Here is a 24,277-nt window from a genome sequence, read left to right on the forward strand (position 1 = left end):
GTGCGTGCGTATGTGTGCACAAGCGTGCGTGTGGCACTCTTAATCCAACTTTGAATCAAACAGCAGGGTTCCTAAAGCGTAATGACTACACGCTGTCATTGTCAACAGCAACACGTTGTCTAGCAATATGTAATTAGTGATTCCACAGAGAGAAAGGGAGAGGGAGGAAGTGTGCATGTCCGTGTGTTTGGTTGAGGCCCCAGCTCACGGTATGCCCACATAAAACATGACTCGTCAATATAGCCATGGCAAGTAGCAACTGACTGTAAGAAAGAACACAAATATTGACTTCCTTCCCCCAACCCGGACCATACCAGATCGAGGCCAAGCAGAACAAAAGCTGGCAGACCCAGGCCAGCTCAACACGGTTGGCAGGGGAGTGAGAATAGGTGCACCCTGAGGGGGGGTCTGCCTGGGCTATTTAAAGGATGTGTATTTGTGAGTCGTATGAGAGAACATGTCTTAGAACGGAAATAGATATGCAATAAAAATAGACCCTATTATAGATCATGTAATAATAATAAGACAAAAAGGTACGAAGTTGCAAAATGTTTAACCTTCCTTAGCCTTTGCAGACAGCAGTGACAGTAGCCTACAGTATGTCTACGGAAACATGACATTTTTGAAAGCTGCATAAATCGACCGTAGAACACCACTATGGATAGTACAGCCTCTATATTATGACCAGCATGCCCTACTTAACTCATAGAGCCAGGTCAGGTTATCTAACTCTGTTCTCCATAGGCAGTAGAGCCCATGCTCCAGCCTCTCTGTCCCATCTGGTGTGCTTGACTTTGTGAAGGGAAAGGGAATGTTGAGGCCCACCTCCAGAATCACTCACTTGAGCATTTTTCACTGCAGCTGGAATGGAGCGTGGAATGGCATCAAACATGGAAACCATGTGTTTGATGTATTTGCTACCATTCCACAGATTCCGCTCCAGCCATTACCACGAGCCCGTTCTCCCCAATTAAGGTGCCACCAACCTCCTGTGGTGTGTATATGTGTGGGCGTACGGTATGTGTGCATGTGTCTATGTGTCATCTAACTTGTTCCTGTTGTTCAAGCGTCCTCTATAAGTGGTACAGTTGTCAGTTTTAGTACAGACCACAATTGAGATATGGAAATAGACCCCATCATTTGTACATGGCTCTGAATTTAGCCACAGTTATGTTTGGTGAATTTCTTTGTCCAAACATTGAACCAAAGGCCTCCCTGAGGGACATTTGTCCCAAACATTATTCAAGTTTGATTCTCATTTCATTTTGAATAAGGCAACACCACCAAAGGATAGTCCCATGTAAATGTCGCGTTGTGTACATTATGTTGCTGAGAAATGAGCATAAATGTTCATGCTGTGGTTCCTGTGTGTCTAACTAACCATTGTCTCTCTCTGTGTTCCAGCGTACTACAGAGCTCTGGTGAACTTCACAGACTCCATTGTGTACAGGCCTGACATGGAGGACATCTCCTCACTGTCTTTCCAGGAGATCTCTGACGCGGTGGTGGACACGGTAGGTCTATTCCAGAGCCATATATACTATATACCACGGTTATTCAAATCTAACCCTGTGCGGTCCGAACTATTGCTGCTTTTCTGTTTTAGCTGATCATTAATTGCACCCACCTGTTGTCCCAGGTCTAAATCTGTCCCTGTTTATAGGGGAATAATTAACAACAAAAGCAGTGGAACTGGCTTTGAGGCCCAGATTAGAATTTGAGGACTGTATGCGGTAGGCTTATTCCAGAACATACTGTATACTGTGTACTTTAAGCGGTACGCCTAACCCTCCCTCCCCACAAGGGCTGTAAACTTTACACAGGCCAGGGCAGGACTCTCACACCTTGCATTCCACTGCCACGTCATGTCTGCCACACAACGTTATTGATTGCGGATCAGGCCATATACTGTAGATAATTTGAGTCAATATACTCATGTATAGCCTGTCTTTTTACTGTTGTTTTATTTCTTTACTTACCTATTGTTCACCTAACACCTTTTTGCACCATTGGTTAGAGCATGTAAGTAAGCATTTCACTGTAAGGTCTACTACACCTGTTATATTCGGCGCACAAGACAAATAAACTTAGATTTGATTTGTATCATATACTACTCTACATCATATGTTAGAGCACTTGTTAGGAAAGTTGTTCTATTTGTTAAAACATGTTGCCAAAAATGCATCTCTGCTGGTTTGTACCCATCTAAGTATATTTTTTCTTCTTCTACAGTTGGAGTCGGAGTACAACAAGATCCCAGGCATCCAGACTGTCAATGTGGTCCTCATCAAGTGAGATGACTGCTCATCTTCAGCTACTGTTGATGAAACCCCACCAGTCTTACTTTTACTTACTTGTCTTATTTTAGCCTGGGTGTAACAAAGGTGGTTTAATGAACCATGCTCACATGATGTGTAACCTTGTCTGAGATCTGAAGACTGCTCCCAGAGCTAATGCTAATGCTAATGCTAATGCTTAGGCTTCAGCTTATAGTAATCTGGTTGGTCCACCAAACAATGTTGTAAGCTGAGTCTAACTAATCAATGTTCTTACATTAGATAAAAGGATGATATACCCCAACCCACGTTTATCTAAACCTGGAGCACTGTACCTTTATCGTCACCACGTCCCTCTCTAAAAAAAAACATCTGTTCTGTCCTGGCCTGTGTGTAGGAAGATGCTGAGGCAGGATGGGGTGGATGTGTTTGTAGAGCTTGATGTGGGCTCTGACTACAACAACAATGACAATCAGATCCGCAACGTGCTCTATGGAGTGGTGAAGGAGGGAACCATCGCCTCCTACATTACCTCTGTCCAGGGCTTCCAGTTCAGACGCCTGGGAGAAGGTAAGGACCACAGGGGATAATATATACTCTGCAATGTAAGGCCTTTCCAGGATGCTGACATGGCCAAATATACAGCATCCAGATTAGGAAGATGTCTAAATTACGGCATCCATTTTAGGAAGTCGTAAGTGAACAAATAGGTCTGATCTCATAGCTATGGTAGTCTTTATTTATCATATCTTATTACAATTTTTCAATGAAGCTAGACTAGCCAGCCCAAGGCATCATGCTAGAAAAGGCGATTTTTTGTGTTCACTTTTTCCCCTCTATATGTCTCCCCTTCAATCATACCTATTTCTGTCAATAAGCCAATAAAATATGGAAAGAAAGAAAAGAAGGGCTAGGTAATCATAGGTAGTGTCCTTAACTTGTCTCTCTGGTTTCTAGCTCTGCCCCCTGTGTACCCCATGGCTGTGCCAGGTTTGTACTGTACCATGCCGACCTGGGTTCAATGCTATTGGAAATCATTTCAAATACTTTAGCTGGGTTTGACTGAGCTTGCCTGGCGCAATGGAGTCAATAGAATAGTAGCAAAATAGTATTTTAACCCAGGTCTGGAACAATGCCTGCTGCACGGAGACTGCTAGAGCTGCTGTAGAAGTGACATGACTGTTCTGTAGTGTGTGTAGAATGCAGAATGCAGCTATTTGTGGATGGTGGTGATGAACAGGATGACAATTAGGTTGTTGAGAATCTGTTAAGAGTTCATGCAGGAATGTTATGCATGTGTGCACCTGAAGCAGAAGTCTGACAACGTTTTGGTTTTGCACTGCCCAAGAGAACTGCATGGCATGAGTTACGTTACAGATATTGCTATTTGCAAAGGAAAAAAAGTCTTCAGAGTTTCTTCAGAAGGATCTCCATTACATTATGGCCATGTCCCACCTCCGGTACGGTAGCTGTTAGACTATTAGCCCCAGGCCCCAGAAAGACCCGCAGTGACCCAGGATGGTCATTGGAGGCTGGTGAAAGGAGGATTGCTCATAGTAATAACTGGAATGGAATTATGGAATCCCATTCTGATACCATTCCATGTATTCCATTCCAGCCATGACACCAGCCTCCACCGAGGAAAGGTTGCTTGTATTTGACGTGATTTGAACAGGAAGCGTTGTATTGTGCATGTCTGACCTTTGAACCCACCCGTCTCTCAGTGGTCCCAGACTTTCGGCCGTGCATGAAGGATGAGCACACGTGTCGTGATGGTGGGTGCATCCCTCTGGAGTACCTGTGTGACAACAGACCTGATTGCAATGACATGAGTGATGAGCTGGATTGTGGTGAGTTGCATGGTATGGAATGGATCTGGATCTGTGCTGTGACTAGATGTTTTTTTTTTTTTACCTTTATTTAACCAGGCAAGTCAGTTAAGAACATATTCTTATTTTCAATGACGGCCTGGGAACAGTGGGTTAACTGCCTGTTCAGGGGCAGAACGACAGATTGTCAGCTCGGGGGTTTTGAACTCGCAACCTTCCGGTTACTAGTCCAACGCTCTAACCACGAGGCTACGCTGCCGCCCCAACTAGATGGTTGACTCAAGCATTTGATTGAAAATGTCTTTGTAACCTAACGAGAGAGTCAACTCAAATGTTCACTTAAGTTGAATTTTCACTTAGTCTTCTATTGGCATCAATGCATGACAAAGTGAAAATGTAACTTAGGTGGAAGTTAGGATTTGCCTCTGGATCAACGGTCTTTAACAGATCTGTTGGTTTTCAGATAAGATCCGTCCTGTTGCAGTTACCCCCACTCCTCCCACCACCATCCCCATCAAGAAGCCCCCACGCCCCCCTGGTCCCCCAGGGCCCTGCAAAGTGGACCAGGCCACCTGTCAGAATGGGGAGTGTGTCCCCAGAGACTACCTCTGTGACGGAGAGAGAGACTGCTCTGATGGCAGCGATGAGTTCAGATGCGGTAAGCACTTATTGGCAACCACTAATACTTCAAAGTACATACACGCAGGCACGCATGTATATACACACACACCAGTGTTTCTGTTAGCCGGTAATAGACGGCTTTTGTCCGATAAAACAAATGAAAAGCCAATAAATAAAATTGCCCCGGTCAATTGTCCAGGAGAAGAAAAAATATCACATTGCAAAATAATGCATTTTAGCCTATTGATTGATTGAAATAGCTGTCGATTTAGCGTGAGAGATGCTGCTACAGCTCATCAAACAGCCGTTTGTTGCTGCTGGAGTGAAACATGTGCTTTAATAAATCATTGCACAACAATTCTAAAGGCAAGCATGTGTAAAAAAATAAAAAAATAAAAAAACATGGTCACAATTTAAAAGAGCGAGGCCTAGAGCGAGGCATCCAGATCGGCTTCAGCGTGTCACACACCACTTTACATTGAGCTGGAGACAGTATGCATTTTGAAAACATCTACTAAATTGTTTGAAACCTGAACGTTTTACTACATATTTGGAGGCATGTCTTACCTAGGCCTTTCCTAGCCTAAATCTACCCAAACCTGTAGACTATTATTTCATAAAGACTTCCATAGGCCTTTGAAACAAGTAGGCTTTTATAAAGACTTCAATATGCCATTGAAACAAGTAGGCTTTTATAAAGACTTCAATATGCCATTGAAACAAGTAGGCTTTTATAAAGACTTCAATATGCCATTGAAACAAGTAGGCTTTTATAAAGACTTCAATATGCCATTGAAACAAGTAGGCTTTTATAAAGACTTCAATATGCCATTGAAACAAGTAGGCTTTTATAAAGACTTCAATATGCCATTGAAACAAGTAGGCTTTTATAAAGACTTCAATATGCCATTGAAACAAGTAGGCTTTTATAAAGACTTCAATATGCCATTGAAACAAGTAGGCTTTTATAAAGACTTCAATATGCCATTGAAACAAGTAGACTTCAATATGCCATTGAAACAAGTTTTTATAAAGACTTCAAAAGTAGGCCTTTATTGAAACAAGTAGGCTTTTATAAAGACTTTAAAATGCCATTGAAACAAGTAGGCTTTTATAAAGACTTCAAAATGCCATTGCCATTGAAACAAGTAGGCTTTTATAAAGACTTCAAAATGCCATTGAAACAAGTAGGCTTTTATAAAGACTTCAAAATGCCATTGAAACAAGTAGGCTTTTATAAAGACTTCCATATGCCATTGAAACATGTAGCCTTTTTCTCTCATATTCTATTGGTTTTCAAATCAACTTTCTTTCATTGTCCAGAAGCCAAAATGAACAATCCTAGTCATATTAACAACCCATGCTGGTTGTTGCATCTTTAGATTTCCTTCTTTCTACATTTCAAATGGATATTCTCATCTCTGTCATATGAAACCCCTCACAATGGTGTTGTCCGCTAAATGCATTATGGACCGAACATTCACGCTTAGCCTACTGTCTTGTGCGCATTGCTGAGCTGGTAATGGGAAGAAATAATCATTTATCAACATTTGAAGCAAAACTTCTGATCGGTTGCATGCGCCTCATTGTTTAAAAAAAATTGGGGGATGTAGTCTAGGCCTACTGGTTGTATGAATTTGGGAGCTATTTCTTTCTCGCAAAGAACGACAAGCTGACCAATAGAATAGGTCAACTTTTCTACCATGGGGGTTAGTAGATTGGCATAGGCTAGTGATTTTGATGTTCGTTACTAGGATACTGAGGATAAGTAAATGCTGACAGTTATTCTAACATAGGCGGCGCCTGGGTTTCAAGTTTGGGGAAGCAAATTTTCACCATAAAAATGCACCTTTATGATAAAGCATTCCATGCATCCTGGCAGTTGCAGGCTTCCGTAATAGAGGTCGACCGATTAATCGGAATGGCATATTTATTTCAAGTTTTCATAACAATCGGAAATCTGTATTTTTGGATACCGATTTGGCCGTTAAATGTTTTGTTTTTTACACCTTATTTAATCTTTATTTAACTAGGCAAGTCAGTTAAGAACACATTATTATTTTCAATGATGGCCTAGGAACAGTGGGTTAACTGCCTCGTTCAGGGGCAGAAAGACAGATTTTCACCCTGTCAGCTCGGGGAATCCAATCCTGCAACCTTACAGTTAACTAGTCCAACGCTATAACCACCTGCCGCTCGTTGCACTCCACAAGGAGACTGTCTGTTACGCAAATGCAGTAAGCCAAGGTAAGTTGCTAGCTAGCATTAAACTTATTAAAAATATTCAATCAATCATAATCACTAGTTAACTACACATGGTTGATGATGATATTACTAGTTTATCTAGCGTGTCCTGCATTGCATATAATCTGACTGAGCATACAAGTATCTGACTGAGCGGTGGTAGGCAGAAGCAGGCTCGTAAACATTCATTCAAACAGCACTTTCGTGCGTTTTGCCAGCAGCTCTTCATTGTGCATCAAGCATTGAGCTGTTTATGAGTTCAAGCCTATCAACTCCCGAGATGAGGCTGGTGTAACCGAAGTGAAATGGCTAGCTATTTAACAGGGTGCGCGCTAATAGCGTTTCAAACGTCACTCGCTCTGAGACTTGGAGTGGTTGTTCCCCTTGCTCTGCATGGGTAACGCTGCTTCGAGGGTGGCTGTTGTCGATGTGTTCCTGGTTCGAGCCCAGGGAGGAGCGAGGAGAGGGACGGAAGCTATACTGTTACACTGGCAATACTAAAGTGCCTGTAAGAACATCCACTGACCCAATGATAAAGACAGTGAATATGCACACTAACCATCACCGGGGATATGGCCAATGTTATTTTGATAGTTAAAAGTCAGATTGGAGACTTTTCATTGTCTTCTATTTACAGCAATGACCATTTCGCTTTCCAAACAGTTTTTCATGTATTCATGTATTTTTAAATATTGCCATATACGTGACTGGATCTCTCTGCTTTTCACTGACAGTCACAACTCAACAATCATCTTTTGGTATTTGCAGCGCACTCTGACCAAATTGTAGGCCCTTCCGACTGTAGGCTGTGTGATTTACACTAATTATCCTTTGTCACCTTGCTTTCTGGTGTAGTAGCCTACAGTATTTTGAATTATTTTATGTATTTATGTATGGACAGGAGTAAGCTATTTAGGTTATATAATTTTGGCAATTCAGTTTACTTTAGGGAAAGCTTCCCCTATATGGAACGCGATGGATTTGTATTCTAATTTCTCATCAGAATTGGGAAAGAATGACGCATGCCGTTGCATCGGAGTTGCATGTTCTGTTAAGATAAACCATAAACTAAATGTGATTTACCATAAAATGTACAATTTCTGTCATTCTAAGCACAGTGGGTGGATGCCCTAATCAGGTTGCGCAACCAATGCATAGAGATCTGGTACATTTAATAAATTTCCGCTAAATTAAAATGAAAGGCGCCACATTTTCTAACAGAAACCCAGATATACACACATACACACAATCACGATCAGACACGTTTTGCATCTGCTTAATGCAAACACACCTGATCAAGGTGCCTGATTGAAGTACTGCACTGATCCTGGCTCTATGTCTGTCTCCAGGCACTCCCTCTCCCTGTGAACCAAATGAGTTCAAATGTAAGAACGGCCGCTGTGCTCTCAAACTGTGGCGCTGCGATGGAGACAACGACTGCGATGACAACTCAGATGAGACAGACTGCCGTAAGTCAGCACTCCTGTTGGTTGGTCTGAAGCTAAACGAGTTCATTTCAGAATGATTCACATCTTTTTCAAACTCCTTTTGAACTCTGTGGAAACAAATGCTAAAATGATTAATGACAAAGTGATTTTCCATCTCTTCTGGTTCTCCAGCCACCAGAGGTCCAGGTGACACGTGTGCCCCAGAGCAGTTTGTGTGCCTCAGTGACCGCACCTGCATCCCATCCAGCTATCAGTGTGATGAAGAGCCAGACTGTCCAGACCGCTCTGATGAGTATGGCTGCAGTAAGTCTCAGACCTTATCTGTCTGTGTCTCTGTTCACTCTCTCTCTCTCTCTCTCTCTCTCTCTCTCTCTCTCTCTCTCTCTCTCTCTCTCTCTCTCTTTCTCTTTCTCTTTCTCTTTCTCTTTCTATTTCTCTCTCTCTTTCTCTTTCTATTTCTCTCTCTCTTTCTCTTTCTATTTCTCTTTCTATTTCTCTTTCTATTTCTCTTTCTATTTCTCTTTCTATTTCTCTTTCTATTTCTCTTTCTATTTCTCTTTCTCTCTCTCTCTATTTCTCTTTCTATTTCTCTCTCTCTCTCTCTCTCTCTCTCTCTCTCTCTCTCTCTCTCTCTCTCTCTCTCTCTCTCTCTCTCTCTCTCTCTCTCTCTCTATCTTGGTCTCTATCTCTTTATCTCTCTCTCTCACTCTTTATCACTCTCTCTCTTTCTTTATCTCTCTCTTTCACTCTTTACCTCTCTCTCTCACATATCATGTATAGTATGTCTCTCTTTCTCTCTCTCACCCATACACTATTCTCACTCTTTCTCTACCTCCTCTCTCTCGCATTCTCTCTCTCTCAAAACCCCATCTGACCCCCAACTCCCCCTCTTTCTGTGTAAGCCTCTGTGTGTCTGTCTTGTACAGTCATCCTTTGTACCATAACCAGTGCAGTGACTCAGGTTCCATTCACACTGTGGTGACTGGAGCTTTTGGGATGTGCATCCATGGAAAATAGTTTATTTTTCTGACTTTCCATAATTTTTGTTTCTCACTAAAGAGACTGAGTAGCCAAATAAACCACTGCCCTTTTACATTGAGGTTGGGTAGTTGGGATTTTATTTTGAATGTGTGTGTGCCATCATGCATCCCACAGTGCCTGCATACTTGGCTTTATAGATTCTCATCTTTGTTTTCTCGTAACTTTGCCTTTAAGCTCCTCCAACAGTGACCAGGCCCCCAGAGGAGTCCATTCAGGCAGTGCGGGGGGAGACGGTGACCTTTAACTGTGCGGCGGTGGGTGTTCCTACCCCTATCATCACCTGGAGGCTCAACTGGGGACATATCCCTGTCAGTGGCAGGTGAGTTGGTACAGTCCTCCTCCTTCTCTGGTTCAGCCCATAACAGCTCTTATCATAAACTTAGTGAGGCATTTAAGCCAATGGCCCCAGCCTGAATACATGGAATGTTAAGTTGCATTTGAAAATGTCTCTGTGTGTGTGTTGGCAAACATTCGATAAGTTGATATGCATCAAATAAACATTTAATGTGGAGTTCTGAACCCATCTGTTGCATGATACGTGACTTCTCTTCAAACTCTTCAAACTCTGTCTGTCTGGTGCCATTATGGACAAGAGTGTTGAACTTTGCAGTGATAGCTCTGGAAATAAATGCTGGGTTTAATTTAGGGAATTGTGTCAAATTAGTCTTCCGTATAATTGATTGGAAACAGACCGTGAAGATTTTGAAATGAGTAAGGATTTGTCCGCTATCCAATCTTGTCAGCACACAAAATGCAGCATTTCATTCATTGCTGTTTAAGCTCCGTCATATATCCAATCTCCAGGCCAGTCATCTGTCATAATTATTGAGTTATTCAATTATTGCTTTGTGGCTTTGCGTTAATGATCTCTAAGTGGAAAATGATTTTCGCAATCTGCAATAACAGATAACTCAGTTTACTGTGCATTCATTGATTGGCTGTTTGTGTTATACAGTAAAGTTATATATAATCCGTCAAAATAATATTCCTATCAGAGAGTTAAAGCTGCAATATTTAACTTTTTGATGTCGGCCCGACCAAATTCACATAGAAATGTGTGTTATAGATCTGTCATTGCAAGTAAGTCTGAGACGCGGTAGATCTGTTCTATTTGCGCTATATTGATGCTTCCCGTTCTGAAGTTTCGTTTTACTTTTGGTTTTGTACACCAGCTACACCAGCTTTGAAAAAATACAATATTTTTGGTTAAGGAACATTTATTTCACAGTGGTTTAGATGGTACAATGATTCTCTTCACTATACTTGCTTGTTTTGTTACATAAACTGAAATTAGGTGAATTATTAGAGTTTTAGCAAGCAGGAAATGGTGGAGCGATTTCTGCATAGTGCATGTTTAACTATTTCAATCACTATTAAAACATACCATACTGAAAGCCTAAAGTTGCGGAGAGTATGGCGGTTCATATAGCAATGTGTCTGTTCAGAAAATATATTTAGAGTCAGAATATTCCTTGTCCTCTGAAAACCCTTTAGACACTTGTGTTAACTGTGAAAAGTGAATCATCACTATTTGGCTGCAGAAGAGTCGACCACATGCTTCTGTATTTTATTTGATTGAAGCATCAATGTAATGTATGCAATGTATACATACACATGTAGGATTTTAAGTTGAGCCAGTTTGCTACAGCAGGAAAATTATCCTGCAGCAACAGGAAATGTGAATTATTATGTGGATTGTAATTCATGGACATTTTTGTAAGAGTTGATACATATTTCATAAGGGAAAATTTCAAAGTGGATATTATAAACTTCAGCAGAAGACTTCTTAAACCTCAAATACACTACAAGTTTTAAATGTATTTGCCTTCTCAGGATCTCAATGACCAGTGAGAATGGGGGTGGCACCCTGACCATCCGTGATGTAAAGGAGGCGGACCAGGGGGCGTACACCTGTGAGGCCATCAACGCCAAAGGCCTTGTGTTTGGTATCCCTGACGGGGTCCTCAGCCTCACACAGAAACCAGGTATGTACTGGATAGGCTGATTCCCCATATAAGGCCAAAACAAGCCGAACTGGACTGAGCTGGCCTGGTTATGCATGGTTCCATCATATCTGCTGTAACCATGCTAGAAAGTATGGTAAGATTCGGGTTGGCCCTAAAGTAGGAATCAGGTACACTGTTTGTATGCTACTCTCCTCTGGGATCAGCTAGATCATTTTAAAGGCTATTTCGTTACATTATTTTGTATAAGAAAATAACGTCTGTGTGAATATATGAATTTCCTAAAATGGTTGATGTCTGTCTGCACCTTTTTGCCTGTTCTATGTCTGTCTCTTCTACGTTGCCTATTTGCACCGTGCTGTCCTTTCGTCCAGTTTTGTCATCCTCTCTGTCATCGTCACCAGGAAACTGTCCAGACGGTCACTTCAGTGTGGAGGGACGTTGTATCTCCTGCTTCTGCTTCGGCATCACCAAGAACTGTGGAACCACCGGCCGCTACCGCAACCAGATCAACCTGCGCTTCACTGATGAGGACGACTTCAAAGGTACCTGGACCTCACTAAATACAAATGCCTGTATGAAATAAATACACATGACAAAGTTGATGGAATTTTACATTCCTAAATATTTTGTGAAAACGTCAAGACATCTGTAAAAAAAAAAAAGTACCTTTATCTAACTAGGCAAGTCAGTTAAGAACAAATAGTTATTTTTAATGATGGCCTAGGAACAGTGGGTTAACTGCCTTCTTCAGGGGCAGAACAACAGATTTTCACCTTGTCAGCTCTGGGATACGATCTTGCAACCTTTCGGTTACTAGTCCAACGCTCTAACCGCTAGGCTACCTGCCGCGCCAACAATTGATTGAACTGAACTTTAAAAAACATTTAAAGCTTTTTATTTTTTTTGATGCATGCATAATATGAATGTGACTACTGATATGATAAAACTCTCTCTTACTTCATATGTCTCTCTCCTTATCTCCCTCCATAACACCCTGCCTTCTTCCCTAACTCTAGGAGTGAACGTGACGTACCCCTCTCGACCAGGCACCCCTCCTCTCTCCTCCACTCAGCTCCTCATAAACCCTGAGGAGGAGGAGTTCCAGCTGGTCGACCTATCACGACGCTTCCTCATCCTGGACTCCTATTGGACGCTTCCCCGCCAGTTTCTGGGCAACAAGGTGCAGCATCTCTCCTGCTCTCCGTTTCTCCAATTGCTCAATGTGACACCATGTTGAAATTAGCTTATACTAGCAAGATAACTCCTATTTGAAGTTGAATATGAATTGTAAATTAAATTGACTTGCACGTCTGAGTGTTGCGTCAGAAAGGGATGTTGAAGTCATATTCAAAGGAAAGAAGCTACTCCACACTGCTTTTGACCATAATCAGTTTCAGCCTCACTGCCTTAGTCAGAGCTTCGCCAGAGTTACAGTATATAACAGTGTTGTTAATACAGAGACTGTATGTATATTTAGATTGACTCCTATGGAGGTTCACTGAAGTACAAGGTGCGTTACACTCTGGCCCGCGGGGAGACTGAGCCTGAGGAGAAACCAGATGTGATTCTGACCGGGAATGGTCAGAGACTGGTCTACCGCAGGGGCAACCCCACCCCCTCCAGGGTGGTCAACAAGAAGGAGATCAAATTCACTGAGGTGGGTCTCAGTCCATCTTTCAACTACAAACAACATATCTACCTCACTTTGTTTCCTTCCTGGTCTTCTTCTTCATTTTTAGTAAAACAATGCACCCGTCTCTACACTCTTTGAAAAAAATGTGCTATCTAGAACCTTAAAGGGTTCTTCAGCTGTCCCCATAGGAGAACCCTTGAACAACCTATTTAACCTGTTAGTGATCGCTTCGCGTGCCAATCCCTTGAGTGGGATCGATTTGACAACATCCAGTGAAATTGCAGAGCGCCAAATTCAAACTGCAGAAATATCAATATTCAAGATTCATCAAAATAAAGCTTAACTTCTTGTTACTCCAGCCGCAGTGTCATATTTCAGAAAGGCTTTACGGTGAAAGCAGACCATGCGATTATCTGAGGACAGCGCCCCGCATACAAACACATGAAAATTATTTTAACCAGGCAGGTGGCTACACAAAAGTCAGAAATAACGATATAATAAATGCTTACCTTTGAAGATCTTCTTCTTTTTACAATCCCATATGTCTCAGTGACGTTTTGTTTGATAAATTCCTTCTTTATATCCCCAAAAAGTCTATTTATTTGGTGCGTTTGATTCAGAAATACACCGGTTCCAACTCACCCAACATGACTACAAATTACCTAATAAGTTACCTGTTAACTTGGTCCAAACATTTCAAACAATGTTCCTAATCCAACCTCAGGTTTCCTAAAACGTAAATAGTCGCTAAAATTTAAGACGGGATAAACTGTTTCCAATACCGGATAAAAACAACGTGAAGCGCGTTCCAGTTCACACACATCAAACAGTAGCGTCCACCTGGAGTGACACTTACAAAGAACAACCATACTTCTTCATTTCTCAAAAGAAAAACATTGAACAATTTCTAAAGACTGTTGACATCTAGTGGAAGCCATAGGAACTGCAACCAGGTTCCTATTAAATAGGGTATCCCATAGAAAACCATTGGGAAATACTATGACCTCAATTTTTTTCCCCCCTGGATGGTTTGTCCTCGGCGTTTCGCCTGCCAAATCAGTTCTGTTATACGCACAGACATTATTTTAACAGTTTTAGAAACTCTAGGGTGTTTTCTATCCAATTCTCCCATATCCTAGCTTCTGGGCCTGAGTAGCACGCAGTTTACTTTGGGCACGCTTTTCATCTGGACGTGAAAATACTGCCCCCTATACCGAAGAAGTTTTAAAGGGGATTCTACGTGGAACCCAAAAAGGTTCTACCTGGAATCAAAAAGGGTTCTACCTGGAACCAAAAAGAGTTACCCTGTGGGGACAGCCGAAGAACCCCTTTGGAACCCTTTTGTAGGTCTTACATAGCCTATATGGGGTCAGTGGCTGAGATGTACCAGTCTGGGCATTTTGTATATGATCAGTTGTAAAGATGAAGCCATCTAGGCCTTTAATGTAAAGTATATGATCAGTGGCTAAAGGGTACTTGTCTATGACTAACATGCATAGGTTGAGTGTCTGACCTTACATGGTTGGTATGTGTTGTTGTAGGAGAACTGGCAGCACTCGTCTGGACGCCAGGTGTCCCGTGAGGACCTGATGATGACCCTGGCCAGCCTGGAGACCATCAGCATCCGCACCGTCTACGACAACCACATGGTGAGCGTGGCGCTCAGCGACATCGTCATGGACACCACCACCGTGGAGTACAACATCCAGGGCAACGCCAAGGATGTGGAGGAGTGCAGGTGAGATCCCATATATTGACTTCAGCTGAGGTTGGGATTTGGATTGGATGTAGTTTCTTATTGCCCCATAGAGTTGCAGGCACTAAGAAAATTACTTAAACCGTGGTACCGGTTTTTGTGACATACATTCTTTGTCCCTGCAGCTGTAGATATATTGTAAATAAAGTTGCGTTTGAAATGTAGGAGAGTTTCAGTTGTAATGGCTTTTATGGTGTGTGTCTGTCTCACCCAGGTGTCCCCCTGGCTACTCAGGACTGTCCTGTGAACAGTGCTCCACTGGCTTTGAGCGTGTGTCTGGGGGGAACTTCCTGGGATCCTGTGCTGGATGTAACTGTAATGGACACGCCAGCGCCTGTGACCCTATCAGTGGACACTGTCTGGTGAGAACTCCTTACAGCGTAATGTTATTATTATACGATTATAAAGTTGTATTAGCCTCAATGTATTTCAGCTGTAAACAAATCTGTTCTAAGTGTTGAGAATGTGTACAAAAATTATAAAAAAATGTGTGGTAAAAAAATACAAGTAGGATAATGTTTTGTAAATATTTTACTAAACTGAGTTGTGAGATTTGTGTAAACCAGGTCTTCACGACTTACGTGACAGGTTGGGTTTGGATTACAATCATGCCCACTTTCCCACTAACCACGGGATGCTAACGCATAGGAAGAATTGTCATGCACGGATAAACAGCTGTGCTGATGCGCTCTATCCAATCATAGCAGCGAATCTCCAGACAATGACACAGAGCTGCCCACCTCTTGCTGATGTGATTGATAGTGATCCCTCCAGTCTGCAACTGTTTTGAGACAAATTAAAATGTATTTATTTACCATAGTTTGACAGCTTGCTGATGATGACATGGTCTCAGAAATCAGTCCTGAGCGCTGCCAGCACTTTTTCATGCAATTTATTTTACTTGAGAAATACTGCACCAAACACCATAGCCAGATGTAAAATTGTACGACTAAGACCTCCTCTGCAAAAACGTCAAAATTAATTACAGATTCTTTTATTTATCTTAAATTAATTCTATTTTGTGGTAGTGGCTATGTTGTTGCTACGGGGATTCAAGAGGGACAAACAACAGCAACTGCCAGGGAACAATAAAGCGATCATAACACACCCTTATCGAACAACACTCTTAAGACAAATCTCATTTTTCTTTATGAGCAGCAGAAAAACATGCAGAATTGGTCAATTCAGCCGCTCTGTAAGTAATGTATGGACAAGTGTCCATAATATAGAGGTAGTAACTGAACTACGTTCCTCTCCCTTCCTCAGAGCTGCCAGCACAACACTGAAGGTCCTCAGTGTGACAAGTGCAGACCAGGCTACTTCGGTGACCCCAGACGAGGTCGCCCCGATGACTGCAAGCCCTGTCCCTGTCCATACACCGAGACTTCCCGCCGGTGAGGGGTCACCACACACACACACACACACACACACACACACACACACACACACACACACACACACACACACACACACACACACACACACACACACACACACACACACACACACACACACACACACACACACACACACACACACACACACACACACACACACCCTGAGTGACAGACATGGATGGAAAGAGCAGGTTGATGTCCCTGTTGTGTGGATTCAGTGGACTTTCCAGAAGAACACTGGGCTTATTCATTCATTGCTGGTGTTGTCACCTTGTGACCTATGTTGCTACCCATTAACCGGCAGCTAATGTACATATTAATGTAGCTAACAGTCTACTCCTGTGATTTGTTTGTGTCTCCCAGGTTCTCCGACACCTGCTTCCTGGACCATGACTCCCAGGCCACGTGCGACGCCTGCAAACCAGGCTACACCGGCCGCCGCTGTGAAAAGTAAGGAAGTGACATCACAAATGACATCACACGCCTTTACGTCTGCATGGTCTTTAAATCAATGCCAGCTTTACTGTATATGGAATGGTTAGTTATAAAGGATAGTTATAGAAGATTAAGATGTTTGTGGGTATTTTTTTCTTCATAGGTGTGCACCTGGGTACCAGGGTAACCCACTACAGCCTAATGGCAAATGTTTTCCAAACAGTGAGTGTTCTGTTTTACATCAGTATTGGGATGGACATTGTTTTTAGGCTTGAAAGTGCCAGGAAAATGCTTTATTTGTATTGTGTTACCCAGAGCCATGTGTACAGTATATGACTGTTTTTTAGCTCTAGTGCATGCCATGCTTTATTTCCTACTTTACCTTTAAGAGCCTCTGTCTTGACCCAGTGTAATTATTAACATCAGTCATACCTGCTGAGGGGAGTGTCATCATCACCCTGGTATGTGGAGTGGTTGGAGTTGATGGAGCACTCCCAGGTACTGATTGATCTCTACTCCCTCCCTCTCTCTCCCCCTTTCTCCACTTCCTCCCTCCTTCAGCAAACTCAAAGTGTGATAGCAGAGGAACAGTGAACTCCAACAGCAGACCATGCGCCTGCAAGGTAACACACTACGCTGCTTTGGCTTATTGTACTTAAATCTTACGACCAAACTTATGAGAAGGGCTTTAGATTAGATGTAGGAGTTACACTCTCAATCACCAACAGTTTAACTCCATTGTCTCGCCCAGTGGTCTCCAACCTTTTCTAACATGAGAGACACTTTTAAAAAATGAAACGTGTCATGAGCTACACATTTCTTTCTAGCGTTTAAATCGCCACATTCTTCTCTTCTCCTCTCCCTTGCAAGTCTTCCCTGCATCTCTTCCACGGGTCCTTTGTGTACAAGAGAAAGTAGTGCACAGTGGTGAAAAAAGTACCCAATTGTCATACTTGAGTAAAAGTAAAGATACTTTAATAGAAAATGACTCAAGTTAAAGTGAAAGTCACCCAGTAAAAAGTCTAAAAGTATTTTCTTTTTAAATGTACTTCAGTATCAAAGGAAATGCAATTGCTAAAATATACTTAAGTATCAAAAGTAAAAGTAGAAATCAAGCAAACCATACGGCACCATTTTCTTGTTCTTTTTTGAAGGATAGCCAGGGGCATGCTCCAACAGATCAGGGGCATGCTCCAACAGATCAGAGGCATGCTCCAACAGATCAGGGGCATGCTCCAACAGATCAGGGGCATGCTCCAACAGATCAGAGGCATGCTCCAACAGATCAGAGGCATGCTCCAACAGATCAGAGGCATGCTCCAACAGATCAGGGGCATGCTCCAACAGATCAGAGGCATGCTCCAACAGATCAGAGGCATGCTCCAACAGATCAGGGCATGCTCCAACAGATCAGAGGCATGCTCCAACAGATCAGGGGCATGCTCCAACAGATCAGAGGCATGCTCCAACAGATCAGGGGCATGCTCCAACAGATCAGAGGCATGCTCCAACAGATCAGAGGCATGCTCCAATAGATCAGAGGCATGCTCCAACAGATCAGAGGCATGCTCCAACAGATCAGAGGCATGCTCCAACAGATCAGAGGCAGTAGGGATGACCAGGGATGTTCTCTTAAGAAGTCTGTGAATTAGACCATTATTCTGGCCTGCGAAGCATTCAAAATGTAGCGAGTACTTTTGGGTGTCAGGTCAAATGTATGGAGTAAGAAGTACACCATTTTCTTTACGAATGTAGTGAAGTAAAATGATAAGTTGTCAAAAATATAAATAGTAAAGGAAAACAACTTTACGTAGTAGATCTACTTTAAAGTATTTTTACTTAAGTACTTTACACCACTGGCAGTTATCATTTAATTGAGAAGGTTTTGGGGAAAGTATTTCTGTCAACCCACGAGACAGTAATCACATCAACTGGCTACACACAGGGATAGACAAATGTGCACACCACACAGATAGACTGGGTTATATTGCTGGAAAATAATTGTCAGATATTGTGTTAAGTTTGTCTTTTTAAGCCAATTGTAGCTAAGCAGGGGTGACAGGTAGCCTAGTGGTTAGCAAAAGGTTGCTAGATCAAATCCCAGAGCTGACAAGGTAAGGCTGGCTGTCATTGGAAATGAAAATTTGTTCTTAAATGACTCTCCTTGTTAAATGTAAAAAATAATGTCAATGTTGGGTTGATTAGATAGTAGCTAGGAACTTGCAGTGTCTGATACCTGTGTTATTTGTTAATGACAGTTTGCGGGGGAACATGTGAATTGCATGTACATTCAGAATTGCTTGGACCTGTGTAGGTTTTACTGCAATTATAATACGATCATCTTTTATGATGAGCCAGCCAGTCAGTCAGTGAGTCAGATGCATGACAAGATGTGTGTCTGGTATATGTGTGTGTGTTGTAGTCCAATGTGGTGGGGTCGCAGTGTGACGAGTGTAAGAGCGGCGCCTTCCACCTGACAGAGGAGAACCCAGAAGGCTGTCTACAGTGCTTCTGTATGGGCGTCACCAAGCAGTGTGCCAGCTCCACCTGGAGCCGAGACCAGGTCAGTAGCCTGGCCGCACTAATACTACTCACACCAGCCAACACACACTACCTCTATAGGGCACTTAAGACATCACAAAATGCAAGGAATGGTCAAGCACATCCTAAACCACAGCAGTGCATTGAGTCTGGCTTAAGTGCACTTGAGCCCTTTTCGCTTGGATTCTTGAGGACCGAGAAGATACAAAGATGTTGTATCTAAAGTGTGTGTGTTTGTATCCCCCAGGTCCGTGGCGGTGTGAATGGGCAGCTGTTCTCCCTCTCCAACAGTGCTAACTCCAGGACTATCACAGATGGTATCACCCAGAAGGGCTCCTCAGAGGTGTCATACCGCTCCTTCTCTGACATCCCCAAGGACATCTACTACTGGGTCCTACCAGACAGCTTCAGAGGAGACAAGGTGAGAGGGGGAGACAGAGGTAGAGGAAGGAGAGAGAGGTGTAGGGGAGAGGAGGGAAACATGGGTTAGAGGGGGAAGAGAGGGGACTAGGGGAGAGGAGAGAGACATGGGTTAGAGGGGGAAGAGAGGGGACTAGGGGAGAGGAGAGAGACATGGGTTAGAGGGGGAACAGAGAGGACTAGGGGAGAGGAGGGAGACATGGGTTAGAGGGGGAAGAGAGAGGACTAGGGGAGAGGAGAGAGACATGGGTTAGAGGGGGAAGAGAGGGGACTAGGGGAGAGGAGAGAGACATGGGTTAGAGGGGGAACAGAGAGGACTAGGGGAGAGGAGGAGACATGGGTTAGAGGGGGAAGAGAGGGGACTAGGGGAGAGGAGGGAGACATGGGTTAGAGGGGGAAGAGAGAGGACTAGGGGAGAGGAGGGAGACATGGGTTAGAGGGGGAACAGAGAGGACTAGGGGAGAGGAGGGAAACATGGGTTAGAGGGGGAAGAGAGGGGACTAGGGGAGAGGAGGGAGACATGGGTTAGAGGGGGAAGAGAGGGGACTAGGGGAGAGGAGGGAGACATGGGTTAGAGGGGGAAGAGAGGGGACTAGGGGAGAGGAGGGAGACATGGGTTAGAGGGGGAAGAGAGGGGACTAGGGGAGAGGAGGGAGACATGGGTTAGAGGGGGAAGAGAGAGGACTAGGAGAGAGGAGGGAAACATGGGTTAGAGGGGGAAGAGAGGGGACTAGGGGAGAGGAGGGAGACATGGGTTAGAGGGGGAACAGAGAGGACTAGGGGAGAGGAGGGAAACATGGGTTAGAGGGGGAAGAGAGGGGACTAGGGGAGAGGAGGAAACATGGGTTAGAGGGGGAAGAGAGGGGACTAGGGGAGAGGAGGGAGACATGGGTTAGAGGGGGAAGAGAGGGGACTAGGGGAGAGGGGGAGACAGGGGTTAGAGGGGGAAGAGAGGAGACTAGGGGAGGGGAGGGAGACATGGGTTAGAGGGGGAATAGAGAGGACTAGGGAGAGGAGGGAGACAGCAGTTAGAGGGGGTAGAGAGGGGGCGAGGGGAGAGGAGGGAGACATGGGTTAGAGGGGGAGGAGAGGGGACTAGGGGAGAGGGTGGGAGAGATGACTGGTGGTCTTTATGACACTTTGTTTCTCCACTAGACCATGGGGACAGGAGAAACTATCATCCACCGTATTTTGACTTAGTGGCGTGAGGTGTGGTCAGGCTGGATTTCACCGTCCACATGCTCAACATGTGAAAACTATAAAGGCTTTTACATAGCTTCCTAAACAAAGAGAAACTCTCTACTTGATGATCCATGACCCAGCTAGCCTTATAGGGTGAAATACCTTTCCATCATCGAGTGGAGTTAAGAGGTGGGTTGTTCTAGAACTAGAACCTCTGTCTCTGACATCTGACATGTTGTTGCCAGGTGACAGCCTATGGCGGAGAGCTGCGATACACTGTGCGCTATGAGCCGCGGCAACGCTCCCTGGTGATTGACGGACAGCCGGATGTGGTTCTCCAAGGCAACAGCATCTTCCTGGAACACTTCTCGCAGACAAAGCCCCTCCCCCGCGCACCTACCACCGTCACTGTCACCTTCAGAGAGGTGTGTGTCATTTTTTGTGTGCGTGTGTGTATGCGTGTTTTTAAAAAACGGACAATAAACTGTTTGTTTTCATTAAGATGTAATAACAGGTTGTCTTTGTGGATGATTTTGTTTAGAATACGTAATTAGATTACCATTAACTCCATCGCTAATCCCAATCCTATTCTTGAATAGAATCCCAGCTCTAATCCTGAGTTTGCCTATGCAGACCTTTATACTTCTCTGTCTCTCCCGGTTTTTTCTCCTACCAGTCTGCATGGAGGCGTGCTGATGGACAGCCCTGTACTCGTGAGCACCTCCTCATGGCCTTGGCTGATACTACTGTATTCATGATCAGAGCCACCTACGCTGACAACATGGCTGAGACCAGGTAAGAGAGGACCAGACTACCTGTACTATTGAGATCTACTTCTATTCTACTCTAGTTTAGGTAGGAGAAGGAAGACATATTGAGTCGTACCTAAAATCAGCAGTAGTTTTCCACATAATGATGATTCTAAAGAATAATGTAGGACACTTACTAGAAAGACCATGTGGCTGATGTTGTTGTTGTTATTATCTTACCTGCGTTGTTGTCTGTTGTTCAGTCTTTCAGACATCCAAATGGACATTGCAGTTCCACGCTCCACAGGCAACGAACATGCCCTTGAGGTGGAGGAGTGTGCCTGTCCCCAGGGCTACAAAGGACCATCATGCCAGGTACTTTACACACACAAACACACACACACACACACACACCACATAAACATTATCCTGATGACACAAGAACAACCAATACAGTAGCTGTTCCTCTGTTACCTCTCCTAGTCGTTAAGCTCCATCACTTTGATTCATAGCACTGTCGACATCTTGGAAAGAAACACAGTTGAATTGTCAGAGCATGCTGTAATGGAACAACAAGACAATCTACTGTACTGTCTACATTTCTATTTCTACATGGCCTGAGGGGTTTTTCCATGTCTGTTTCTATACAGGAGTGTGATGTGGGCTACACCCGTACAGGCTCTGGCCTCTACCTGGGTACCTGTGAGAGGTGCGACTGTAACGGCCAAGCCAGCGGCTGTGACCAGGAGACAGGCGCGTGCTTGGTAAGGCACACCACCCTCCTACTGTACTGCATGTCAGTAGTACAGTACTACAGCTGCATCTGGCTTTGATGTCTGCTATGGAATCCGCTAATGGTTTCTTGACAAATCTCAACATGTGGATTCAGAACACACATTCGCTCATGATAGGATTTCACTGTTCTATGGACGTGTGTGTCTCCTTTTCTAGCAATGCCTTCACAACACGGCCGGACCAAGGTGCGAGCGCTGTTTGCCAGGTTTCTACGGCAACCCTGTGACAGATGGCCCCCAGGACTGTCAGCCCTGCTCCTGCCCTGGCACTTCCCCCAGCCACCAGTGAGTTCACTCCTCATGGGCTATACAGCTGCACAGAACTACACCTTTACATGGATCAATGGCTCTGGAACTCTAGCTCCAGACTTATCCTCATGACGATCCTTATTCTACTGATAAACGTGTCCATTCACCTGCTAGTCAACCTCATAAAGATCCTATTTAATTATGTCGGGTCAACCTGCTCTTTGGAAAGACAGTTGACCTGACAGTGACTGATCATACAGTTACACTATTGTCTCAAATGTAACCCCATTCATATTATATGGGCTGTAGGCTATACTGTCTCTGATAGAAGACTCTGTCTTCCTGCAGGTTTTCTCAGTCTTGCTACAAGGATGTGGATGGTCAGCCCACTTGTGACAACTGTCCCCCTGGCTTCACTGGCCGGCGCTGCGAAAGGTACGATTCTCTCCATATCCAGCTCTGTCTCTCTCTATCCCTTCCATCCTTACGGTCAAGCTGCTAAGGGGTCAGTGGTTTGGTGATGCTGGGCTGGCCGGAGCTCGGCAAAGCAGAGGTGATAGGTCTATTACTGGTACCCACTTGCTTCATTTACAAAATGGGAATAGTAGCATGTCTGTCCATTGCATCCCTCTTTCAACCAGTCTTTCCAACCAGTCATGATTGATTGGTATGTATTAGTGAAGTGGTATGGGGGAAGCAAAGCTCAAATCAATGCCACCCATTCCAGTTAGTTAGTAAAGGTTTTTGTGTGTTGGTTCTCTGCAGTAGCAGTGCTTTCAATGCTATTTGAGAGGTCAATATGTGTGGTGGATTATTGAGCTTAGCTAACGAACATTGTATTTATCAATGGGCATTTTTGTTTTAAAAAATGTGTCTGGTGTACCATGGGATTATATGTGATATACTAAGGTGTGATAGTGATAGCATTTGTTGTCGCAAAAGCCAAGTCTTCTTTTTTTTTTGGCCAATCAAGTCTTTCGTTAGGAATGTTTGGACTTGTAGTTGTGTCCTGAGGAAACCTTATGTAACTTGGTTTTTACTATCTCTCCTCTGCTTCTGCTTCAGTTCCCTCCTTTGATTCAACTTTGCCAGAACCTTTTCAGTCTACTGTTTATGCTCCAGTAGTGCTTTAATGCTTTTAGTAAGGTTTAGAAGCTGTGGGATAATGTTGTCAGTGTTTACATATTCTCTCTCTGAGGCTTAAATCTAGAGGTGGCATTTCGAATGTCACATCTGTTTGACAAATCTTTGCTACTCGAGGTACAAAGATGACGATGAGGTGACCGGTTAAATAAACATTGGTATGTTTTGATAAGTTGAGCCTCCCTGCCTGCCCTATTTATAATTTGAATGTTTTGATCATTAAGAAAACAAGACAGTTGTGTGGACCCGTACCTGCAAGAGGACAATGAGGGATTATTCCTGCCGGGGTGTGGTGAGGCAGTGTTCAACTTTAGCCTGGAGAAACATGTGGTGCCAGAGGGCAGTGGAGTATTATGAGGAGGAGGACAACGAGGACACAGACTTACAGCCCAGAGCCAGTCGAGGAGAAGGAGGAGGTCATAGACTACAACCCAGAGCCAGTCGAGGAGAAGGAGGAGGTCATAGACTACAGCCCAGAGCCAGTCGAGGAGAAGGAGGAGGTCATAGACTACAGCCCAGAGCCAGTCGAGGAGAAGGAGGAGGTCATAGACT

General features: G+C 43.8%; 1 protein-coding gene across 50 annotated transcripts in view; it reads left to right on the forward strand.

Annotated features, from left to right (window-relative positions):
* LOC118360765 (basement membrane-specific heparan sulfate proteoglycan core protein-like) overlaps positions 1-24,277 on the forward strand; it is a 208,859-nt gene that overhangs the window by 93,393 nt on the left and 91,189 nt on the right. For 48 of the 50 annotated variants that reach the window (XR_008085356.1, XR_008085383.1, XR_008085392.1 and 45 more), the window contains 26 exons: positions 1,405-1,514; positions 2,233-2,291; positions 2,674-2,846; positions 4,001-4,126; positions 4,569-4,763; positions 8,320-8,439; positions 8,590-8,721; positions 9,634-9,778; positions 11,293-11,444; positions 11,798-11,968; positions 12,443-12,606; positions 12,904-13,083; positions 14,601-14,797; positions 15,030-15,177; positions 16,082-16,209; positions 16,576-16,662; positions 16,811-16,869; positions 17,209-17,270; positions 19,070-19,210; positions 19,436-19,609; positions 21,036-21,215; positions 21,467-21,585; positions 21,803-21,914; positions 22,190-22,303; positions 22,491-22,618; positions 22,931-23,017. Coding sequence is in view for 1 of the 50 variants with exons in the window: in XM_052485072.1 (XP_052341032.1) it covers positions 1,405-1,514; positions 2,233-2,291; positions 2,674-2,846; positions 4,001-4,126; positions 4,569-4,763; positions 8,320-8,439; positions 8,590-8,721; positions 9,634-9,778; positions 11,293-11,444; positions 11,828-11,968; positions 12,443-12,606; positions 12,904-13,083; positions 14,601-14,797; positions 15,030-15,177; positions 16,082-16,209; positions 16,576-16,662; positions 16,811-16,869; positions 17,209-17,270; positions 19,070-19,210; positions 19,436-19,609; positions 21,036-21,215; positions 21,467-21,585; positions 21,803-21,914; positions 22,190-22,303; positions 22,491-22,618; positions 22,931-23,017 (3,433 nt within the window). In the remaining 49 variants the exon portion in view is untranslated. The remainder of the gene's footprint in view (positions 1-1,404; positions 1,515-2,232; positions 2,292-2,673; positions 2,847-4,000; positions 4,127-4,568; positions 4,764-8,319; positions 8,440-8,589; positions 8,722-9,633; positions 9,779-11,292; positions 11,445-11,797; positions 11,969-12,442; positions 12,607-12,903; positions 13,084-14,600; positions 14,798-15,029; positions 15,178-16,081; positions 16,210-16,575; positions 16,663-16,810; positions 16,870-17,208; positions 17,271-19,069; positions 19,211-19,435; positions 19,610-21,035; positions 21,216-21,466; positions 21,586-21,802; positions 21,915-22,189; positions 22,304-22,490; positions 22,619-22,930; positions 23,018-24,277) is intronic. The other 2 variants (XR_008085401.1, XM_052485072.1) reach the window with 1 other exon arrangement.

This window comes from Oncorhynchus keta, chromosome 28, assembly GCF_023373465.1.
Source record: "Oncorhynchus keta strain PuntledgeMale-10-30-2019 chromosome 28, Oket_V2, whole genome shotgun sequence".
In the NCBI taxonomy this organism is placed as follows: domain Eukaryota; kingdom Metazoa; phylum Chordata; class Actinopteri; order Salmoniformes; family Salmonidae; genus Oncorhynchus; species Oncorhynchus keta.